The 17,655-nt window shown below is 45.7% G+C and overlaps 1 protein-coding gene across 3 annotated transcripts in view; it reads left to right on the forward strand.

Moving 5' to 3' along the window:
• NEK11 (NIMA related kinase 11) overlaps window positions 1–17,351 on the forward strand; it is a 172,461-nt gene extending 155,110 nt beyond the window's left edge. For all 3 annotated transcript variants that reach the window (XM_030551096.1, XM_030551097.1, XM_030551098.1), the window contains exon 15: window positions 16,892–17,351. In XM_030551096.1, coding sequence (XP_030406956.1) covers window positions 16,892–17,087 — 196 coding nt within the window. In that variant the 3' untranslated portion in view covers window positions 17,088–17,351. The remainder of the gene's footprint in view (window positions 1–16,891) is intronic.
• Window positions 17,352–17,655: the final 304 nt, after the last annotated feature.

A 17,655-nucleotide genomic window follows, 5' to 3' on the forward strand; every position in this document is an offset into this window, starting at 1 on the left:
ATGAGCCAAGTCATAGCATGTGCGGATGCACGCTGTCACCCAAGAGGAGATCCTCTGGGAGGAGATAGGTAGGCCTTTCATCCAGTCAGCCACTGCAACGAAGAGTTGGGGGGATTTACGGAAGGGCTTCGTTCGATCGATATAAAAAGGGAGCGCCCTATGGACATCTAAGGAGTGTAACTGCAGTTCCCATCAGGATGAATGAGGTTCGGGAAGAAGACCAGAAGGAAGATGTCCTGATTGGTATGGAAGACCGACACCACTTTAGGGAGGAACGCCGGATGTGGTCGCAACTGTACCTTATCCTTGTGAAAGACAGTATACAGTGGGTCCACCGTAAGCGCTCGAAGCTCGGAGACTCATCTGGCCGATGTAATGGCTACTAGGAAAACTGTCTTCCAGGACAGGTATAGCAGCGAGCAAGTTGCCAATGGCTCGAATGGTGGAAGCATAAGCCTGCTTAGGACTAGGTTGAGGTCCCAGGTAGGGGCAGAGTGGCGTACTTGGGGGTAGAGTCGCTCCAGGCCCTTGAGAAATCTAGTAACTATAGGGTGAGAAAACATGGAGTGGCCACTCTCTCCAGGATGGAATGTGGAGATGGCTGCCAAATGCACCCTCAAAGAAGATACCGCCAGGCCCTGCTGCTTAAGGGACTAGAGGTAGTCCAAGATAGTGGGGATCGAGACCTCAGAGGGAGTAGCATTCTGCGTTTCACACCGGCAAGAGAAACGTTTCCACTTGGCCAGATATGTTGACCGAGTGGAAGGCTTTCTGCTACTCAGGAGTATATGTTGTACCGGAGCGGAGCAGTGTAACTCTGACTTGTTTAGCTATGCAGTAGCCACGCCATGAGGTGAAGGGCCTGCAGGTCCGAGTGGCGGAGATTGCCATTTTCCTGCGTTATGAGGTCTGGGTGGAGTGACAAGGTAACTGGGCTGGCTATGGACAGGTTGAGCAGTGTGGTGTACCAGTGCTGTCTGGACCACACTGGCGCAATCATGATTAGGTGCGCTCTGTCCCTGCAAAGTTTTATCAGGACCTTGTGAACCAGCAGGAACGGTGGGAAGGCATAGAGCAGTCGGTGCTTCCACGACGTGAGGAATGCGTCCGAGATCGATCCCGGTGAAAGACCCTGGAAGGAGCAGAACGTTTGGCATTTCCTGTTCATGCGAGAGGCGAATAGGTCTATGTGGGGAAAGCCCCACTTCTGGAAGACTGAATGAATAACGTCAGGTCTTATCGACCATTCGTGACACAGGAAGGATCTGCTCAGCTGATCCGCCAGAGTGTTCCGAACCCCTGGGAGAAAGGACGCTACCAGGTCTATCAAGTGGGCTATGCACAAGTCCCAGAGTCAGATGGTCTCCTGACAGAGGGGGGAAGATCGAGTCCCTCCCTGTTTGTTTACATAATACATGGCCATTGTGTCTCAGTGTTTACAGACAACACAACGGCCATGTAGATGCTGCTGGAATGTCTGGCACGCCAGGCGGACCACTCTCAGCTCTTGGACATTTATGTGAAGAGCCAGTTCCTGCGATGACCAGAGGCCCTGAGTACGAAGGTGTCCGAGGTGAGCTCCCTATCCGAGAGATGACGCGTCTGTCGTCAGGGACAGTGAGGTTTGGGGCAGATGGAACGGTAACCCTGCACATACCAGGGAGGGAGTTAGCCACCAGTCAAGGGAGCGTAGGGTGCTTGGGGGAATGGTGACTATTGTGTCTGTTGGGTCCCTGCCCAACGGTATACCGAATTGAGCCACGTTTGGAGAGGTCGAAGGCGGAGCCTGGCATATTTGGTCACATATGTGCAGGCAGCCATGTGACCTAGGAGACCGAGACAGGTGCGAGCCGCGGTCGTCGGGAAGTTCTGCAGATCTCGGACGATTGTTGCCATTGCCTGGAACCGCGGCTGAGGTAGGTAGGCCTTGGCTAGATTGGAGTCCAGGGTAGCTCCTATGAAGTCTAGCCTTTGTGTGGGGACCAGTGTGGATTTCTCCGTATTGAGCATCAGGCCTAAGCATGTGAATAGGTCCCTGACAATGCCTACATGTTGCGTGACTTGTGTCTCGGGGGTCCCTCTGATGAGCCAGTCATCCAGATACGGAAATACGTGTATCCGACGTCGGCGGAGGTGTGCGGCGACTACGGCCATACACTTTGTAAACACCCTTGGGGCTGTGGAGAGGCCAAAGGGAAGGACCGTAAACTGGAAATGCTGACGGTTGGCTACAAAGCGAAGATATCTCCTGTGCGGAGGAAAAATGGCGATGTGAAAGTACGCGTCCTTCATATCGAGGGCAGCATACCAGTCTTCAGGATCCAAGGACGAGATAATGGTCCCCAGGGAGACCATGCGGAACTTCAACTTTATCATGAACTTGTTGAGGCCTCACAGGTCTAGGATAGGCCTGAGGCCTCCTTTCGACTTGGGGATCAGAAGGTAACGGGAGTAAAACCCTTTGCCCTTTTCATCTTTTGGTACCTCCTCTATCGCTCCTATGGCGAGGAGCGTCTGCACCTCTTGTAGGAGGAATTGCTCGTGAGAGCGGTTCCTGAAGAGGGACTGGGTTGGAGGGTGGGAAGGTGGGGTTGAAACAAATTGGAGGTGGTATCCTTGTTTCACCGTGCGTAGGACCCAGAAGTCTGAGGTCAATTGGGACCACGCCAGGAGGAAGTAGGAGAGGTCGTTGGAGAAGGGAGGAAAAGGATCCTGTCCTGAAACTGGTACTCCGTCCTCGGGCATACCTTCAAAAGGCAGATTTTGGTCCTGCTGGTGGTTTCGAGGGACCGTGGTTTTGGCCCCCTTGGGGTCCTGACTGGCATCTATGCTCACCCCGCCCGCACCGTCCGCTAAAGTCTTGCCTGTGTCTGGGCACAAAGTACGGGCGGTGAGTCTGGGGACGGAAAGGTCTGCGTTGGGTCACCGGTGTATGCATGCCCAAAGAACGCATGATGACTGTATTGTCTTTCAAGCTTTGTAGCCTGGGGTCAGTCTTTTCCGAGAACAGACCCTTACCATCAAAGGGTAAGTCCTGGATGGTATATTGTAACTCCGGCGGGAGGTTGGAAACCTGTAGCCATGAGATGCATCTCATGGTGATACCAGAGGCCAGAGTTCTGGCTGCCAAGTCGGTCGCATCTAGTGAAGCCTGGAGGGAGGTTCTGGCCACCTTTCTCCCTTCCTCCAAGAAAGCAGCGAATTCCTGGCGGGAGTCCGGGGGGAGTAGTTCTGTGAATCTATTCACCTCTGCCCAGGTGTTGTAGTTATATCGGCTCAGTAGAGCCTGCTGATTTGCCGCCTGGAGCTGTAGGACACCTGCTGAATACATCTTGCGGCTGAGTAGGTCCATTTGGCTAGCCTCCTTTGACTTTGGGGCTGGTGCCTGTTGGCCATGGCGCTCCCTCTCGTTGACTGCAAGCAGGGAGGAGGGTGGACATACAGATACTCGTACCCCCGAGAGGGTACCATGTATTTACGCTCGATCCCCTTTGCCGTAGGGGGGATGGAGGCTGGAGTCTGCCATAAGGTGTCGGCACTGGCTTGGGTGGTCCTGATGAAGGGCTAAGCCACTCTAGTGGGGGTATCCGCCGACAGGATGCTCACTACAGGGTCCTTGACCTCTGGTACCACCTCTGGTAAGATTTACCAAAACAGACCTTGGAAGTACATGGTGGCACAAAGAAGCTAAAATGTACTGGAATATCTAGCTTATAGCATCTACTAGTACTTTTCTGAAGGGGAAGAGCTAAGGGGAGAACAGATTCCCTAAATGACAAGTCTATGATAGGAGGTGATGAGATAAAATCATTAGTATGTGATCTGGATTCCAGCACGTGGCCTAAACAAATGGCAGGACAAGTTAAATGATGTTTTTGTCCTCAGCACTTGATGTGGAGCATGCAGCACAAAATAAAGATCTATTGTGTCCTTTCAATTAGTGTTTTATAATCTCAGAATTCAAGACTCTGCCAATAGTAGGTGCAGTAGCACAGTTAGCTTTCAATTCACACTCCTTTCAAGAGCAGGTGTCAGCTTCAATTACTGTTCTACAAATTCATTTTAGTCAGTTAATGAAATCCACTGGAGAATCATCTTGATATTATTCTCCAGCTGTCTGTCGAAAGCCTTATATAACATGTTCCTTCTCACCCCGTGGGAAAATTTGTCCCAATTATGGTTTAGACTTCACAAGTCGTTCAAGCAGGGCATCAGAGAGTTGTGTGTTATCAAGTTATGGTGCCATAATGCAGGAATTATGAAGTTATTAAGGATGTATGATTAAAATTATCATTGCATCTTCATGTGAAGAAATTTTCACTCAGCAATAACAGTGAAAGTCAAAATCCACTGGGCGTTGAAGGTGAAGGTAGATGTTAATTTTCCACAATTAAGTTTTTGTTCTTTTTTGCTGTTAAATAGTATTTTCTTGTCATTCCCACACAACCTTTTGCTCCTGAGTGCTTGTTCTTGTGTATATTCCACGCTAGGTGTGCAAGCACCCCACACACCTGATATTGGAGATTTTATTGCTAGTCGTGTTCACTTGGTCTGCATGCATACCCTGACAAGCCTCGTGCCTCATTCCAAGGGTATAAACTTTGGGGTGGGGCAGGACCAACCGCCATTTGAATTTCTTCTTACCGCCCTTGGCCTGAGACAGAGTGTTTTGGTGTTCGCACTCCTTCAGCTTAGCCTGTAACCTTTTGTAACTAGTATTTTAGATCACTTTCCGTACAGTTTTTTCTATATATAGTACAAGTCGGTGGAATATTGCCCTTTGGCACTGTAACTTTAACAGTCTATATAGTTTGAGGGAGTTTTCACTTCCATCATGACTCCCCTCTCCTTGTTGTTAGCTCCAGGCCAGTTTTCCTTGTAATAACCAAATCCCTCAGCTTTCAGTTTTGTGCATCTTGTGAGGAAGACTTTCCCTTTAATGCTGGTTATACATGCAGCCTTTTTTGTTTGAGGCTAAAGCCTGTTTTATAGTCAATCAATACTGGTGAAATTCTCTTGTGCCACACCAGTAGAGGGGGCTCAGGTTCATTAGAGACTTGTTGGTCCTCTGCTACCATGTACCTAATTTGTACTAGTTCAGGTGAAGGAGTGAGGCCCTGCCTTTGGGATGTTCTGTGGGATTATAAGCATGCGGACTCACCACTGGGGGCCTCCTGCTGGTGGTCTCAGGAAATTAGCTCTCCAGCTGTTGGAGCAACCTATGCAGGCTGATGTCGTGCTACCACTTGGCCCCTGTGTCCCTCCCAGACCTGGTGCCCTGTTATCTGGGGCACTGCCCCTTTGCGGTAACCCCTCAGTCTTATGGTCTCCTCTCCCCAGGGAACCCCCACCTGCTATCCCCACCTCGCCTCAGTGTACGGCTACTGCCAGTCATTGTCTAGCCCCCACTTCCTGGGGCAGACTGCAGTATCAGCCTACTCATCACAAGCAAGGTTGGGTTTGGACCTGCTGCCGTTGCTTACCCCTGGGCTGCCCTCTGCAACCACCAGTACCTGTTGGCCTTATGCTAGGCCGCAGCCTGGAGCTTTCCAGGCTGGAGCTTCCCAGCTCCTCTGCCTTTCCCCAGCCTTACACCACTCAGGTACCTTGTGTCTAGCTCCCTGCAGCCAGGCCCATCTCCCTCTACAGCTAGAGAGAGACTCTATGGGCTTCTGACTCAAGGTCTCTTATAGGGGCCAGTTGGGCCTGATTAGGGCATGGCCACAGTTGAGCCTACTTTCCCCAATCAACCCAGGCTTCTTGCCCCAGCCGCAGCCCTCTCCTGGGCTGTTTTAAGCCCTTCAGGGCACGAGCTGTGTAAGCACCCCGCTACAGGGATGAAGTGCTTGATATTGGCTTCCGTGGCACCAATAATTTGCTTGGTGGCTTAAAAACCTATAAAAGCAGCAAAAAGTCCTGTGGCACCTTATAGACTAACAGACGTTTTGGAGCATCTGATGAAGTGGGTAGTCACCCACTAAAGCTCATGCTCCAAAACGTCTGTTAGTCTTGTCTTGTGCCTGTCTCTCTCTTGGCTATGAGAGGATTTCTGTCTCTTGCTTTCTAATCTTCTGTTTCCAAGTTGTAAATACAAATATAGTAAGGCAGTAAGATTTATATTGTTTTCTTTTGTATTTACATATGTGTGGTTGCTGGAATGTGTTAAATTGTATTCTTTTGAATAAGGCTGTTTATTCATATTTCTTTTAAGCAATTGACCCTGTATTTGTCACCTTAATACAGAGAGACCATTTTTATGTATTTTTTCTTTCTTTTTATATAAAGCTTTCTTTTTAAGACCTGTTGGAGTTTTTCTTTGGTGGGGAACTCCAGGGAATTGAGTTTGTGCTCACCAGGGAATTGGTGGGAGGAAGAAGTCAGGGGGAAATCTGTGTGTGTTAGATTTACTAGCCTGACTTTGCATACCCTCTGGGTGAAGAGGGAAGTACTTCTGTTTCCAGGACTGGAAATAGAGAGGGTGGAATCCCTCTGTTTAGATTCACAGAGCTTACTTCTGTGTATCTCTCCAGGAACCCAGGGAGGGAACACCCAGAAGGGAGGGGGGAAGGGAAATTGTTTATTCCCCTTTGTTGTGAGACTCAAGGAATTTGGGTCTTGGGGTCCCCAGCGAAGGTTTTTGGGGGGACCAGAGTGCCCCAAAACACTCTAATTTTTTGGGTGGTGGCAGCTTTACCAGGTCCAAGCTGGTAACTAAGCTTGGAGGTTTTCATGCTAGCCCCCATATTTTGGACGCTAAGGTCCAAATCTGGGAATAGGTGCCACAAGACTCTTTGCTGCTTTTGCAGATCCAGACTAACACGACTACCCCTCTGATACTTAAAAACCTATGAATCTATGAGCCTTAACTGATTTAGCCCAGGCCCTTATTTTAAAATGTTTATTGATAACATTTTAATTTTTGATCCCAAGCTGCATTCTAACACCGCATCTACAGAAATAAACATCAACTGAATACTTTTATTTTCTATGCCAAGGCAGCAGTTTAACACTGACACAGAATTTGACATGAATACAGTTTGCATTTTACAATAACTGAATTTCCTACAACTTATTCAGAAGCAGTGCTGAATGCTCGCTAGTATGGGGTAGATGAAATATTATTTTTGATGTCTATCAAATATATAAGCACTTTCATCCACATTTCATTATTCTGGTATCTCATATTGTTACTTCAGCACAATATATAGACTAGTAACCCAAAGTACAGTTTCTTAAAGGGATTAGTGAAAACTACTTTGTTTTTAGACTCAAACAATGCTGCTCATTCTTCTGGCGGAGGAAGAAAAGAGAATGCGATTCAGTTGTTGCTATGATGCTAAATGAAATTTGGAAGCAAGAAGCTGAAAAACCCCTTAGCTGCAGATGTCTGCCATACTTGCTTCACACAGTGACAAGCTGTTCAGCAATATTAGCCCAGCTGTTAACACCCACAGAGGAGTGCTGAGGCTAAGCATTAATCTTACTTTGCGGCTTTTGTCAGTGATACATAGTGGTAGATATAGTGTAATTGATCGCCAGACCAGCAGGAAAATGTTAATGGACAGGTAGTAACGCAGTCTTTTTCTATAGCCAAGATACAAATTCATAGGCTGACTAGTGGCAAATTCCACATTAGCCAGGGAGAAGGTTTGTAAACATCACAGATTGCTGAGATTACACCATTCATATATTGTGGGAAATTGGTGAATCACATTAATGCCAGAGAGAGAGCCACTGCAAACGATCACATGTAAGAAAGTGAACTGGCACGTTAAAAAAAAGTAAAGACCTTGCATCATAAATTCTATCTTGTACATTTGTTTTCACAGATGTGGCCTAGTTTTAATTTGATAAGTATACTGGTAAATATAACACTGGGCCAGATTCTCAACTGCTGTAAATTGGCCTAACTCCATTGACTTCCATGGAGCAACACTAATTTATGCCAGGTGGAGAGCTGCCCAATATATTTTGTTAAAGTAACAAAAGCCTATTCATATAGGACTTCATTAATAGCACTTGGTTATTAATGCTTTGTTATCTCTTGGGGCAGGAAATGTTTTCTGTTCTGCATTTGTACAGCATCTAGCACGTGACTCGTGTTCCTACATGCTATGCTAATACACATAATAATAATAATTAATAATGTTTGGCTGAAAAATAAAGTGGTGACTTCATTACTGGGGAGAATTATTGGGTTTGCAAATGAATGAAATAATAAATAATGCAACAACACTGGATGCCAGATTATCAGAAATAAGATCCAGAGTTGTGTGCAAAATGTATGTGTGTGCATGTACACCCCCTTGCCTTTGTGACAACTAACAGAAGTTTCCAGATCATGGGCCCTGGTTCTCATGGGGGAACTTCAATCACCCTGACATTTGTTGAGAGAGCAATACAGCAGTGCACAGACAATCCGGGAAGTTTTTGGAGAGTGATGGGGACAACTTCCTGGTGCAAGTGTTGGAGGAACTGGGCAGCACAGTATGGGGAGGAGATGAGTAGCCCTCAGTGGTGAAAGAACAGGTTAAGGACTCTTTGGAAAAGCTGGACATGCACAAGTCCGTGGGGCTGGATCTCATGCATCTGAGGGTGCTAAGGGAGTTGGCTGATGTGATTGCAAAGCCATTGCTATTATCTTTGAAAACTTGTGGAGATCGGTGGAGGTCCTGGATGACTGGAAAAAGGCAAATTTAGTTCCCATCTTTAAAAAGGGAATAAGGAGAATCCGGGAAACTACAGACTGGTGAGCATCTCCTCAGTCCCTGGAAAAATCATAGAGCAGGTCCTCAAGGAACCCATTTTGAAGCACTTGGAGGAGAGGAAGGTGATCAGGATCAGTCAACATGGATTCACCAAGGGCAGGTCATGCCTGACCAATCTAATTGCCTTCTATGATGAGATAACAGGCTCTGTGGATATAGGGAAGGCGGTGGGCATGATATAGCTTGACTTTAGCAAGGCTTTTGATACAGTCTTCCATAGTATTCTTGCCAGCAAGTTAAAAAAGTATGTATTGGATGAATGGACTATAAGGTGGATAGGAAGGTGTCTAGATTGTCGGGCTCAATGGGTAGTGATCAACAGCTCGATGTCTAGTTGGCAGCCAGTATCAAGCAGAGAGCCCCAGGGGTCTGTCCTGGGGCTGGTTTTGTTCAACATCTTCATTAATGATCTGAATGATGGGATGGATTGCACCCTCAGCAAGTTCACGGATGACACTAAATTGGGGGAGAGGTAAATATGCTGGAGGGTAGGGACAGGGTCCAAAGTGACCTAAGCAAATTGGAGGATTGGGCCAAAAGAAATCCAGTGTGGTTCAACAAGGACAAGTGCAGAGTCCTGCACTTAGGACAGAAGAATCCCATGCACTGCTACAGGCTGGGAACTGACTAGCTAAGTGGCAATTCTGCAGAAAAGGACCTAGGGATTACAGTGGATGAGAAGCTGGATAGGAGTCAACAGTGTGCCCTTGTTGCCAAGAAGGCTAATGGCATATTTGGCTGCATTAGTAGGAGCATTGCCAGCAAATTGAGGGAAGTGATTATTACCCTCTATTTGGCACTGGTGAGGCCACATCCAGAGTACTGCATCCAGTTTTGGGCCCCCCACTACAGAAAGGATGTGAGCAAATTGGAGAGAGTCCAGCAGAGGGCAATGAAAATGATTAGGGGGCTGGGGCACATGACATATGAGGAGAGGCTGAGGGAACCGGGCTTATTTAGTCTGCAGAAGAGAAGAGGGAGGCGGGATTTAATAGCAGCCTTCAACTACCTAAAGGGGGGTTCCAAATAGGATGGAGCTAGGCTGTTCTCAGTGATGGCAGATTACAGAACAAGGAGCAATGGTCTCAAGTTGCAGTGGGGGAGGTCTAGGCTGGGTATTAGGAAAAAACTATTTCACTTGGAGGGTGGAGAAGCACTGGAATGGGTTATCTAGGGAAGTGGTGGACTCTCCATCCTTAGAGGTTTTTAAGGCCTGGCTTGACAAAGACCTGGCTGGGATGATTTGCTTTGAGCAGGGGATTGGACTAGATGACCTCCTGAGGTCTCTGCCAATCCTAATCATCTATGATTCTATGAGTGTGACCACCAGTATGCACAAACAAATTGCGCCTTTAACCTTTAGACACTCAAGTGCCTTATTTGAATGCACAATTGCAGTAACTACCTGCACCAATGTAATGCAGACTCCTGTGCATGTGCCTCGATATGGATGCAGACATTAACACTAGCGCACTTTGATACAGGATCAGAGCTATAATGAGGATATTATTGATATCAGCTCCCAGTGATCTTGATTCTGGTGTCAGACTGTTTTTTACACCAGTGTAAATCTTTTGATTTCAGAGGAGTCACCCCTGATTTTTGAAGTTGGATAGTAAAATCCATTTGAAATTTTCTGGCATAGATTCCTGCTCTCACCCCCCCGTCCCCTACCCCATACCCCTAGGAAATATGCTTTATAGCAGCTGCCTTTTCCTAGGATCTCAAGGCCAAATGGCACCTAATGATTTCTCTCGAGGAAGCAGATGTTAAAATTTTTGACACATGCTCCTTTGTTGTCAGCCTTTCAACATTTGTTGCCTAATCCCATTGGTATTAATTTTATACAGATTAGCTTTCCTGGATGCTAATTTGCATGCTCTATCAACCTAAACAGAAAAGATATAGTCCATAGGTCACATTTATTAGCAGCAGCATGGCTCCTGAGGTGCCCATTTACTTCATTTCACATCTCTAAATCGATGGGAGGAGCTAATAATTAACCATGTTCCTTTTAAGAGGAAGAGAGCAGTCACTAAAAGGAGTGATGCAGTAGGAATTACTTCAAAATATTTTCTCATTAATTTATGTTAACCCCTCAAAGTGCTGTAATATTGCTGCAAAAGATGGTTTAAAGTTATTTTCAAAAGAAAACCCTATTTAACCCTTGGAAATCAGCTACACCTCAGATAACCAGCATCTGAGCATTAGCTAATTTCCAAGGTGTTAAGTTCTCCATTAATGGGTGCCAGTGGCAGGGAGGAGTGAGACTTTCTAGTTCAGTGGCATAGTGTGAACATTCACTATTCATAAATCATCCCTTAAACTCTTATCAAAAAAACTGTTGTACACGATGCAATGAGAACTGAACGGACATTATTCTTCTACTATAACAACACTCTCCCTTCTTTCTGTACTTCCACGATGAAAAATACACTCATGGTTACCTAATACTGGTTTACACAAAGATTCCAGTTGAACATTGTAAGATTATTCATTGATTTAAAAAAACAAAACAAAGCAAAAAAATGTAATGATACATATAAAAATCCACAAGTAACAGAGTGCTATGGTCAGTGTCATGCTACCAATTTTTTAACAAGAGGATCTTGTAGTAACTTTCCTCTTTAGGCTGTTATAAACCCATCTGCCAGGGTGCATGTGTTTGCAGAGGGGATTCTATTCATTTTACCTTTTGAACAAAGCAGCCTTCTCATAAAGATGACCAAGAAGGGAGGTAGCGCCACTTGGAAAACAAACGTAGCCCTAGACTCTTCAATGAGCTCCATGTTGGATCCATTTACAGATTTAATAGGTTCCAAGCAGAAGGGACCACTGTGATCATCTAGTCTGACCACCAGTATAACACAGGCCATAGAACTTCCCCAAAATAATTCCCGGAGCAGATCTTTTAGAAGAACATCCAATCTTGTATTAAAAATTGCCACTGATGGAGACTCCACCATGCCCTTGGTAAGTTATTCCAGTGATTACTTACCCTCACTGTTAGAATTTAACACTTTATTACCAGTCTGACTTCATCTAGCTTCAACTTCCTGCCACTGGATTGTGTTCTATACTTTTGTCTGTTAGACTGAAGAGCCTACTGTTAAATATGTGTTCTCCATTAGGTACTTATAGACTGTAATCAAACCTCCCCTTAACTTTCTCTTTATAATGCTACATAGATTGAGCTCCTTGAGTCTATTGCTACACAGCATGTTAATCATTCTCATAGCTCTTCTCTGAACTCTTCCCAATTGATCAAAATCCTTCTTGAATTGTGGACACCAGAACTGGACACAGTATTCTAGCAGCAGTCAAACTAGTGCCAAATACAGTTGTAAAATAACCTCTCTAGTTTCACTTAAGATTCCCGTTTATGCATCCAAGCATTGCGTTAGCCCTTTTGGGCCCAGCATCACACTGAGAGCTCATGTTCATCTGATTATCCACCATGGACTCCCTGATCTTTTTTCAGTCATTGCTTCCCAGGATAGAGTCCCTCATCCTGTAAGTATCCTACATTCCTTGTTCCAAGAAGTATACATTTACATTTAGCCATATTAAAATGAATATGGCTTACTAAGCAATCCAGATAATGTTGAATCAGTGACCTATCCTCTTCATTACTAATGACATCCCCAATTTTTGTTCATCTGCAAACTTTATCCATGATGATTTTATGTTTTCTTCAGTCATTAATAAAGTGTTGAATAGCATACAGCCAAGAACCAATCCCCACTAGAAACACACCTGTTTGATGACTGTTTACAGTTACATTTTGAGACCTCGGTTAACCATCAGTTAGCCATCCATTTAACATGTGCCATGTTAATTTTATATCTTTCTAGTTTTTTTAATCAAAATGTCAGGTGGTACCAAGTTAAATGCCTTGCAGAAGGCCAAGTATATTACATCAACACTATTACCTTTATCAAACTTATTGCATCAAAAAGCTATCAAGTTAGTTTGACAGAATCTATTTTCCTTAAATCCATGTTGAATGGCATTTATTATAGTACCCTCCTTTAATTCTTTATTAATTGACTCCCATATTAACTGCTCCATTATCTTGTCCGGGATTGATGTCAGACTGGCAGGCTGTGATGGGATGTTCACCCCACACCATTCCTGAGAAAGCTGAGAAAGGACTAATTAATGTGATAGGCCAAACATGAGGGGCTTAGGGTGGACAAGCATCCCCTGATTGGAAGGTGGAGCTCAGCTGAGCAGGAGTAGCTGGGTTAGTATAAAGCCAGGAAGCTGGCAACAGAAATGGTGGCAGTGAGGAAGTCTGCAGCCACCCTCTGTGCATAAGAGATGGAAGGAGGGACCCCAGGGAAAGAGAAGCACACTGACTCTGAGGGAAGGGTATGCTCAGAAGAGGGAAGGGGTGAGAACAAAGCCTGTGGGAGGTGGATAGGAAGCAGCCCAGGAAGAGAACAGTGAGGGTGGGGACTGAACAGACCTTGGCGGCATGTTACAGGGTCCCCAGGCTGGAACCCGGAGTAGTGGTGGGCCCCGGTTCCCCTAACAGCCACTGACAAAGTGGTAGTGCCAAGGCAGCAGGTCCGTAAGGGGAAACCACATAGTGACCTGGCCAGAAGGCTGTCACAAAAAGGAAAGCCGCAGTTCTTGGTGCGAGAAAGGGGCCAGAGAGAGGACAACAGGAGGAGCGACTGCAACGGGAGGTGTCAGACCTAGAAAAGAGCTATTCCCAGAGCAGCCCATAGGAGGCACAGTCCAGGGGGTGTGAGCACCCTGAGACACAAGCCTATAATTACCTGGGTCATTCCTTTTATCATTTTAAAATATTGGCATATTAGCTTTTTTCCAGTCTTCTGGAACTTCTCTGTTGTTCCAAGACTTACTGAAAATCAGTATTATTGATCCACCGAGCTCCCTTAAAACTCTTGGATGTAAGTTATACAGAGCTGCTGACTTAAAACTGTCCAACTTTAGTAGTCATGCAGAGCTCATTGCAGGACTGGGGGCCTAATACAGCATTAAAAGTCATTGTGCAGAAATATTTATACTTTGTTCCTGAAAAATATGCTGAAACATATAGCGTAGCATCCAGCCTGAATAATTTTAAGAGAGGGGTGAATCCCTCATAAGGGGCCCTGGAAACCACCTCTCCAGATGCAATCAGGTTTGGTTTTAAAGTAAATAACTGGTAGCGTATTATTTGAGCAAGAGTATGTGATTGTATGAGACTGCACAGCAGGACAGTGTTATATGAGTTGTGGCTGCATGTGCAACCTTATATTTGTCATTGCTTTTCTTTTCAATGTTGAAGCATTCAAACTTAATGTTCTCTGAGTTTTTTTTGTTTGTTTTACTATCAGAGTTGCATGGTTTCCCCCATCAGAAGCAATGATTTTCCACAGTTGGCCAAAATAGCAGCAGGCCAAATGGGATTCCTTGCAGAAATTTGCTTGCATAACCCTTCGGTTAGCAGCAGTTTTATAGTGCAGCCTGTCCTCCCAATGGCATTTGTGTATCTTTGCCAGTATTTCAGTAATGAACAGATGCTACTGTTCTAGAGGATTTTCCCTGGAAATTCATTCTGGCAGCCAGGCACTCTTGAATAAGGTTTCTTTATATATCTTGAGGGCTTTATCTGACATGTTAATTTATTTGTCATAAATTGGTAGCATCCATTCTCCTGGGGCCACTGTACTAGTGCTCTCAACCTACTGCTGGAGGGCTGTCATTCATTTTACTCCCCAAGATATCCATGTTTGGCACATTTGATGCCCTGTACCTTTTGATGTTAAAAATTCTTTACAACAGAGAGAAAATATCAAGCAAATAAGAAGTCCCATATACTAAAGAAATAACTCAGAAACCATTTAAAGGTTCTAGCACGAATACATTTTTGGTGCCCCTTATATTGGGTCTTTGTCACATATTGCACCTGACACCTGCACCTTGGCAATCAGCACCCTCATGGCATCGGGAACATCTAATCTATCCCTTCAACGGTAGGCAGGAGCTGCCCAGTGCCATGACAGGACTAAGCATGCCCTTCCATGTTTAAGTCCCCGCCTCCTGCTGACTCTATCCCCCCGCCCTCTGTCACTCACTTTCCCCACCCTCACTCACTTGCTCATTTTCACCGGGCTGGCTCAGGGTGTTGGGGTGCGGGAGGTGGTGAGGGCGTTGGCTGGGGGTGCAGGCTCTGGGATGGGGATGAGAGGTTTGGGGTGTAGGATGGTGCTCTGGGCTGGGGGGTGGAGCTGAGGGGATTGGAGTATGGGAGGGGGCTCCGAGTTGAGGCAAGGGGCTGGGGAGTGGGAAGGGGTACAGGCTCAGGGCTGGGAGCACGGGCTCTGGGGTAGGGCCAGAAATGAGAGATTCAGGGTGCGGGAGGGGGCTCCGGGCTGGGACCAACAGGTTTGAAGGGCAGGAGTGGGATCAGGGCTGAGGCACAGAGTTGGGTCCTGAGAGGCGGTTGGGGTGCAGGCTCTGGGCTGCTCTTACCTCAAGCGGCTCCTGGAAGCAGTAGTATGTCCTGCCTCTGACTCCTACATATAAGGGCAGCCAGAGGGCTCCACACACTGCCCTCATCCCAAGCACCAGTTCTGCAGCTCCCATTGGCTGGGAACTGCAGCTAACGGAAGCTACAGGGGTGGCGCCTGCAGAATCCCCTGGCTGCCCCTATGCCTAGGAGTCAGAGGGGGGACATGCCGCTGCTTTTTTGCCCTGCTGTGCCGCTGACCAGACTTTTAATGCAGCTGGTTTCCCTACAAATATTTGTTTAAATGCTCAGAAGCGAGAATCAGACTCCCCTCTTCTATACATGAACAGCGTCAGTGCTAAGCCACGCTGCTAGCACACCTGGTGTTGCTGTTAATCCTAACTTGACAGCACAACTAGCTGAAGAGGCAAGAACAACCCCATAATGTCAGCACTATAATGAAAGGAGCGAGTGGGGGAAGAGCACAGCACATAAACAGAGAAAATAGCTTTGTGCCCAATATCATGGTACTGTTCAGTGAATTCCAGAGGACAATCAACATCACCCCAACACCATGTTATATTAGCATTGAAAACTAAGAGCCCAGAAGGGACATGATTCTAAACGATTCTTGAATTCCCATGTAATGTGAATTCTGGTTTTCCTTGGAAAGCAGTAATGGCTGTTACAATTATGAAAAAAAGTTTTATTTGAAGTTTATTTATTTTTTCCTGAGTGTAACTGGAAACACTAAGTATCCTCATTAGAATATAAAGGATTCCCTAAAAATCATAGAATGATGCATTGTAGGGCCTACAGATGGCATCAGCCCCCAGCACGTTTCAAAGGTTCCTTAACTGAAGAATGTATTACTGTTTTGATCTCACACACAATAGGAACTGAATACCTCCTCCCCACTTCCCTTCCTTCCCATCTTGTTCCTTCCACATTATTCATCCCCACTTCTGCCATGCCCTTCAACTCTGTGTTTTCTTCCCTGGCTGATTCCTGACACAAGGGATGAGTTAGGAACTGACACCAGGTGGAGATGGGAAACAGTATAGATAGGTATGGGACCAGTCTGGTGTCCCCACAGGTACGAGATCTGACTCATCCATGTCCCTGAGAACTAGAAAGTCTCACTCCTCCCTGCCACTGGCACCCATTAATGGAGAACTTAACACCTTGGAAATTAGCTAATGCTCAGATGCTGGTTATCTGAGGTGTAGCTGATTTCCAAGGGTTAAATAGGGTTTTCTTTTGAAAATAACTTTATAAACTTTATAAAATCCAGAGGCTGTAAATATGTATGTATGAACTGGAATCACTGTAGAATGTGTTATAAAGTAGTTTATCAAATTAGACGTTAAGAGTGAAATTCTGGCTTCACTGCCGACGATGGCAAAAGTCTCACTGACTTCAGAAATGCCAGGATTTCATCTCAGGATTCTTGTTCATATTAAAAATGCCCATAGGGAAATTCCATAGTGAACTTTGTTCTACGCAAATTACGTACATAGTTACACTTTGATCTTAAGCTGAAAGCCATTTTGTTTGAGAGCTACAATACCTTAACAGAGCAATGTCTCTTGCTAGATGTTTTAATATGTAAAATGGATTAACTTGTGAGTAACTTTTATGTTACATTTGTCTGTAGATCAGCAATTCAGAAGCTGGGAGCGGAAGTATTTGAAAAGGTTTACAGCTATCTTAAGAAAGCAAGACAGCAGAATGCAAGTGAAGATGAGATCCGGGAATGCCTGGAGAAAGTGGTTTCTAGAGCAAGCGACTGTTTTGAAGTGGATCAACTTCTCTACTTTGAGGATCAGCTGCTTGCCTTAGCTCCAGTGTAAAATGTACATCAGAAATGGCCAACACTGGAGATATGTGAAAACGCCGTTACACCCTTACAAGCCAGCAAACAAGTACTGTATTATTGGGGGGCAGAGAAGTGCACATCATGGTGACAATCTTTTTTCCCCACTTGTTTTATTGCATCAACAAGTGTATTCCCTTAAGTCCAGATTCTTCACCCACGGGTTGTTCTCATTGACTTTAATGGTGCACAATCAGGGTCCCAGTGATGTCAATGAGAGTTTTGCCACTGATTTCTATGGTAGCAGCAGTGGGCTCTGATCCAGCAAGACATTAAGCACATACTTAAATGTTTTGCTGGATTTGGCCTTGAACAGCAGTGTGTGTGTGTGTGTTTATATACATTGTGACAAAGTTTCTCCTATACCTTGGTGGGTCCTGTGCTTTTTGGCAGATCTGCTCACCTCAGTGATCTTCCCCACAGTCTGGATCAACTCCTCCTGTGTCTGATCAGGAGTTGGGAAGTTTTGGGGGAACCCAGGTCCGCCCTCTACTCTGGGTTCCAGCCCAGGGCCCTGCGGATTGCAGCTGTCTGTAGCGCCTCTT

Source organism: Gopherus evgoodei, chromosome 2 (assembly GCF_007399415.2).
Source record: "Gopherus evgoodei ecotype Sinaloan lineage chromosome 2, rGopEvg1_v1.p, whole genome shotgun sequence".
Classification (NCBI taxonomy): domain Eukaryota; kingdom Metazoa; phylum Chordata; order Testudines; family Testudinidae; genus Gopherus; species Gopherus evgoodei.